This window comes from Brachionichthys hirsutus, chromosome 3 (assembly GCF_040956055.1).
Source record: "Brachionichthys hirsutus isolate HB-005 chromosome 3, CSIRO-AGI_Bhir_v1, whole genome shotgun sequence".
Lineage (NCBI taxonomy): Eukaryota > Metazoa > Chordata > Actinopteri > Lophiiformes > Brachionichthyidae > Brachionichthys > Brachionichthys hirsutus.
This window is the reverse complement of record NC_090899.1, coordinates 7,903,808-7,910,001: the sequence shown is the minus strand read 5'-3', so window position 1 is coordinate 7,910,001 and position 6,194 is coordinate 7,903,808. Positions and strand designations below refer to the sequence as shown.

The window sequence follows — 6,194 nt, the reverse complement described above, 5'->3', positions numbered from 1 at the left end:
GCGCAGTGGGTATCAGTCACCTCGCAGTTCTCCCGTCGCCAAAAAATATGGCATTTAAGTGAACCGATTACTCCAAATTGTCCGTAGGCGTGAGTGTGAGAGTGAATGGTTGTCTTTATGTGCGGCCCCGCGATGTGGTGTCGACACCTCCAGCCCGTAGTCAGCTGGGAGAGAGTCCAGCAACACCCGTGACCCACCAGGAGGATAAAGCGGCTGGACACGAGACGAGACGACCTCAATCGTCTCGTCCGCAAGAAAATGGATGGATGGAATAAGTTCTGGACAATAAATATTTAATGCCATTCACTTCACAGTATATGTTGCTCCTTCAGTAAACACCAAACTCTTAAGAATGTCATGGCAGTCCAGAGCATGTAACTGCTAATAGGAAGCCTATCAGAAAAAAAGGAAATGAAACATGGGTCAATTTGTAACAAGATTGTTCTTTATATCACTAATTTGCAGACATTATTTACTAGCAGTAGCACCTTAACACAGTGACACATATTGCTATTTTCAAATCAAATTCAATCTTTTTTAGGAGCAGCTCTGCAGCACCAGTTAATGATTTGATCTAGGTAAATGTTGAATCTGAAATACTGACGACTACCACAGATAGATAAAACTGGGCGCTGAGGGCAAGACTTCCTGTTACATTTAATCCACTGTAGCTGAGCCATGAAACACACTGCAGCCTGCTTCAACACTGTGTTAAAGACATTGTTCAGAGAAGCGTGAAAAGATGGCCTGACATCAATTTAAGCTGAACACTGCATCAGACAGACGGCCTGGACGATATACATGTTGGATACGGAAAAACTAACCGGGACGCACTAAAGGAGAGGAATCACTTGAATCTGGAAGTGTCTAACAACACAAGAGTAAGTTTTGGGTAACTGCACAGGCACTCACTGGGATTCTAAAATCCACTGATCATACAAGTCCTAAACACCTAAAAGACCGAGTTCCTCAAAGCAGAGTTCTAGCGAATTGTCTTGACTGGACTCTTGAAGGTTGATGCAGCCTGAAGTTGAAGTTGATAAGCCATTGGGTGAATTTTGAAACCATATAGCCTGAAATAAAAAACATGAAAAACAATTACTCCAAGGATCAGTCGCAATATTCAATCAATAAAACTTCTCAATTGGACTCTAACCTCTCTTTTTGGTCATCAGTCACATACAACAATAGTGTTAGGTCTAGTTAATAAATGAGTAACACACCTCGGAACAAACTGGTTGGCAGGACGCTTCGGGCGATATTCTGGGTGTACCATGAAGAGCATGTGGGGGAACCCTGTTCCAAAATAAGCCCCATCTGTGTGGTGATGCCTGGAGGATTTGGGGGTATAAACGTCCATGCACTTTGGGCAATAAAGCTTCACCATTGCTTCTCCGGGGATGTCTGACAAACCTATATTAAATGATAGAGATGGCTGAAAGTCTAATATTGCTTCATAGACACTGGCAAAGGGCAAAAGTACATTTTGAGTCTTGAGTAAAGGGAAATGTGTTCATTGCAAATGTAAAGAAAATTAAGATTTACCAATGGGAAGCATTTGTTGATTCTCACAATAAACTCTGGGGCAATAGCCAAAATCCCCTTGCTGATACTTTTCCAACTATGGAGAAGAGGAAGTTTGAAAATGACTGCTCTTTTCATACAGATTGTCAGGATTGAAAGTTGAGTGAAGAAGCGTCCTTACCATCTGTGCAATCCCTCGGTTTGTGAGGATGTAACGTGCATGTATGAGACCGTAAAGCATCTCAGCGGCTTGTTCTATCAAGTCACTCTGATTGGGGTTGTCTTCAAGTTCCTCGTCTGTCAAATTAAAGTGTGTGAGTCGGTTAAAGCATTGACTTTTGCTTTTACTACTCGTCAGAACGTCTATTTCTCTCAAAACTCTCACCTGGCTCCAGGTCAAGAATCATGTCCAGAGCCTGGCGATAGTGAGGCACCTGCTCATTCAAACCGGTGAGGTTAAACTTGTCCTGTATGTAGTCTTCATCAACCTGAAATACACAATGAAGAAAGCAATGAACAGTTATTAATAACATTAATTACAGTAATGGTGCATTTCATTAGAGCTCAACAGGATTAGTCAGACGCTTCCACTGACGAAAGCAGGGGGTGATATTAGTACTTCACTAGTACCTTCTTTACCCTATTTTGTCTGCAGTGTATACGCGGCTGCAAATATGTGTATTTTAATCTTTGAAAAAAAAAAGTTAAAATGAAACCATGTCTCTGATTTAAAATCCTGTGTTGAAATCAAGTTGACTGGACTAACCTCACAGAAGAATTCATTTCCTCTTAGTCCACAAAACCAGGATATCCAGGACACCTCCTCTGAGCTGCTCATTCTCCTGTTAAACCGAAACAGAGCTGCTATGGGTTCATTTTACACCCTCACCGATTATCTGACGTCTTAAATCGGCCATTACAGACACAAACGTTGAATCAACATTTTACTCCAACAAAGATGCATCAAACTAAAACTTTTATCTTAGGGACTTTGTATGGAGTATGGCTTTATTGTATGTAATTGTTCATTAGCATTTAGCTAGTCTATACATCTACGTTAGCTCTTAATTACATGCTAGCTTGCTTGCTCGACTTCATTAGCATTACAGCGTAGCATTATAGTATAGTACGGAATTTATTTACTAGAACCGCAAAATTACTTTAGAGGTATTGTGTCCTCCATGTGTAACTACAAAATCCACATGTACTCACCTTTCTTTATAATAGCGAACACATTAAATTAAAAGCTTAACTGGTTTACACCTACTTCCGGACTAGTGAATAATATCCGGTCAATCTCGAATACTTTCCGGGTTACAGGTATTTTCAAAATAAAGTTCCTCATGACGCAAGATTCCCGTACTGAGTGAGTGAGCGTCTAAGAAATAAAATAAGCATACTTTTCCATCGAGAGTTTAAATAATACACAACAGCACTATGGTTATATAAAGTTTCTGGATATTTGTTGTGCTATTTGTAATATTTATACATTCCAAAAGTTGGAATACTGTATATCTTACTTGAATATCATATTTCTGGAGTTTCAGATATCTGGATGTAATGATGAAAGTGTTGGGGCAGGAGACCATGACAACACATCATATGTCACAATAACACAGATTGCACAGATATATTTTTTAATACATTCTAAACACTTCATTTATAAAATATGCATTTCCCTGATTGATGTTTACATTTGACACCCCCCCCCCCCCCCCCCCCACACACACACACAGAGATAGTCAATCAGGTCCTTCAGGGCAAGTCTGAAAAGGTTTTGCGACAAGGTGGTGCCACGTCTTTGGGTTCATGTTCCTTTCCCATGCCTTCAAACATCAAGATCCTAAAATGATGAGAATCTTATGTCAGTTGCTACAAGACATTAATGTAAATGGCAAGCTTCAGAATACATGGATATGTCTTCATTTGTGTGTATGTGTTTTTTGAGGGGGTAATCAGAAGACATCAAATGTACATCCAAAATATTTTGACATTGAGAAAATATTAACATTATTGTTGTTTGCTTTTCAGTCTCATTATTTTTGCCGTCTGATTATTAGATTGACCAGACGGTTTTAAGCTAATGGACACAATTACAAATTCCCACCAGCATTTACTTATAGCAATAATCCTAAAGCCCAATATCTTGCCCACCACTAGTTCTCTGAATTACCCAGCATTTACTCACAGTTTTAGGATTGCATTTCTTTTTCCCAACATCATATTCAGGAAGTCATGGTAGCCAATAGAGTCGTTCGATGTCCCTCCAACCACCTCTGACATCATCTTTTTCAGCTCTAAGTGAGTCTTGGCCACTCCGAGTTTTTCTAGCATCCGTTTTAACCCCATTATTTCTGTAATGTTATTAGTTGCACAAAAGCAAGTAAGTAAAAAGTGTGTACGTTCTTAGCTTCTAAAGATATTTTTGCGGTGAGTCACAGAAAGCAAATGTTTTTATTGTGGCGGAAATATTTTCGGCATTTAGATGTAATTTTACCTATTTCTCCTTTGTCATTGAGATCAAACTCCATGTATTTATCTGTAATATAAGCAAATATAATCTCAGACCTATTTATGTATACATATATATATATATGAAAATAAACATGCACTCACTTTTAAACATTTCAAGTTTTGTGCTAAGATCTTCCTCTTCTTCATACTGGGGATCTGAGAGAAAAGCCTAGGGGAAAGATAAAAATAAAATACTTTTTAAAAATAAAAAAAAGAGCCTACCAGTAATCCTTGCAGAAAAAGGAAAAAGAAAAAGGTTCAAATTATATTTCCATCACTGCACTATGTGCATAATCTTAATTTATTTAGTCAGTTTTGCCGAGTGGAGCACTGCTGCAAATATAATTTGCACATCATTCTGATTCTAAAAAGTTAATTTCAAAAGCCCATTATCTGTCGTAAGCCCAAAGAGATCATCTCACCTCATTGATAGAGTTCAGTTTTTCTTCCTGGTGACTCTTGACAAGGCCATATGCTTTTCCTCCTGTGATTAAAAAAAAAAAAACTCAGAAAGTACACCAATATCCTATAGATGAGCACAAAATAAAGGCAAACTGACCTTGATATTTCTTGTCCATTTCTGTGCGGAGAACTGAGAGGCTGTAAAATCAACAGGGTGAAATGCTCGGATAAAGTTCCTGTAAACTGAAATACAAGAGGAAGTGAAGTTTTGATCAACATCAGTTAGGTTCCTCTGCCGTATTTAAGACCACAGCAAGCAGAGGTCAGCTGGAAGATGTACGTCCTACCATTCACTCACTTTTAGAATTTCACCAGACGTGAGGTAAAAACACCACTGTATTGCTCAGTAAAAGAAATTTAGATACAGTATAGGTGCTGTGAAATGTCCAGAATGACCTCATTCAGATGTCTAAACTCTGACATAGTGAACTGAGAAAGTGTTGCATTTCCCCTGTTTTTTTTGAGGAAGGAAACGTGATGCCACAAGGAGAACTGCACATTTTGAAATGTTAGAGAAGAGATGTTTGAAAACATTTTATTCAGAAAACATTCACTGACAGTGATGCCCTCTTTGTTTCAGGTAAAGTACACACCTTTTCACACTGCAGGGCAGTCAGAGTTAAATATCTGGCTCAAGAGCCCCTCCGTGGTGGTAATAAGGGCGAGGCACAGACTGGGCTGCCACCTGTCCCTCTCACATTAAAGTGTGAGCCCAATATATAACTCTTCATTGTGATCTGCCAGCCATTTACGAGCCTGATGTAAGGCTTTTTGTTCTTGCCACACGATGGCACTATTAACCACAAAATAAAGTACAAAAATTGAATTGACTACAGCAGGTAGTTTCATGACGCCTCTTTATTATTTAGAGAACTGAGAATAGGTGCATGCATAACAATCTCCAAGACAATGATCTTTTCTCACTTTACTAGTCTACATGACACACAAAAAATGCCCCATTTTTTATCAGCAGGTTTATTTTTTATTTTATCCTTTATTAGATGTCATATCAGAATTCAGAGGTGAGTATGGGATATTTCTTCTCCAGATTAAATGAACAGATATCATAAATATGTTTTAAATTTTTATAACACGTAAACAAGTAAGAACATGAACATGAAAGGTGGATTACCTGCTGAATCAACGGTCTTCCAGTTATTAAAAAAAATCGTGAATTATTTCCCTTGCAGCTCTGAAACTGAATGGTTTATTGCATTTTATCCTAAAGTGTCAATATACAATATATATTTTGCGTCCTAAACTTTCTTTCTGAACTCCCCCCCCCATCTTACCACAACATTTATCTTTTGTCTGAAACACCCCAAATTCTGTATCCTTAATGTGTAAAATTGGAAACTGATGGGAATAGATAAAATTGCAAATAAATCTGTCCTGCTGTTGAATTTATTGAGTCTGGTTGTGTTTTTCAGAATGCAAAGCTACTCAGGTCGTGAAGGCAACATCCGGCACAGCCATTAGTCTAAGCTGCCCTGTGAACATGACATCAGAAAAACAAGCATCCCAAAATATCTCCTGGGTAAAGTTTAGAGGACACAACCCAGGACCTGTCAACTCTACGGGCATCATAATTAGCGGGACATCATCCGTAATCGAGTCTGTTCATGACAGCGACAGCGGTTGGTACAGATACAAGAATGTAAATGGACTGCTCTGTTTTGACATTTTTCTACAAA

At 38.6% G+C, this 6,194-nt stretch overlaps 2 protein-coding genes across 2 annotated transcripts; both read right to left on the bottom strand.

Annotated features, from left to right (window-relative positions):
• Positions 1-284: 284 nt before the first annotated feature.
• LOC137916264 (casein kinase II subunit beta) lies at positions 285-2,838 on the bottom strand. Its single transcript, XM_068759345.1, has 7 exons — positions 2,737-2,838; positions 2,291-2,366; positions 1,910-2,012; positions 1,706-1,821; positions 1,546-1,621; positions 1,224-1,413; positions 285-1,073 (listed from the first exon to the last, which is right to left on the bottom strand). Exons 2-7 carry the CDS (start codon positions 2,360-2,362, stop codon positions 983-985), a joined length of 648 nt encoding a protein of 215 aa, XP_068615446.1. The 5' UTR covers positions 2,363-2,366; positions 2,737-2,838; the 3' UTR covers positions 285-982.
• Positions 2,839-3,270: 432 nt separating this feature from the next.
• LOC137916221 (allograft inflammatory factor 1-like) lies at positions 3,271-4,915 on the bottom strand. The gene is made up of 7 exons (XM_068759304.1): positions 4,799-4,915; positions 4,598-4,683; positions 4,461-4,522; positions 4,141-4,207; positions 4,022-4,063; positions 3,713-3,878; positions 3,271-3,367 (listed from the first exon to the last, which is right to left on the bottom strand). The coding sequence occupies exons 2-7, from the start codon at positions 4,614-4,616 to the stop codon at positions 3,280-3,282; spliced, it is 444 nt and encodes a 147-aa protein (XP_068615405.1). The 5' UTR covers positions 4,617-4,683; positions 4,799-4,915; the 3' UTR covers positions 3,271-3,279.
• Between the last annotated feature and the right edge of the window lie 1,279 nt (positions 4,916-6,194).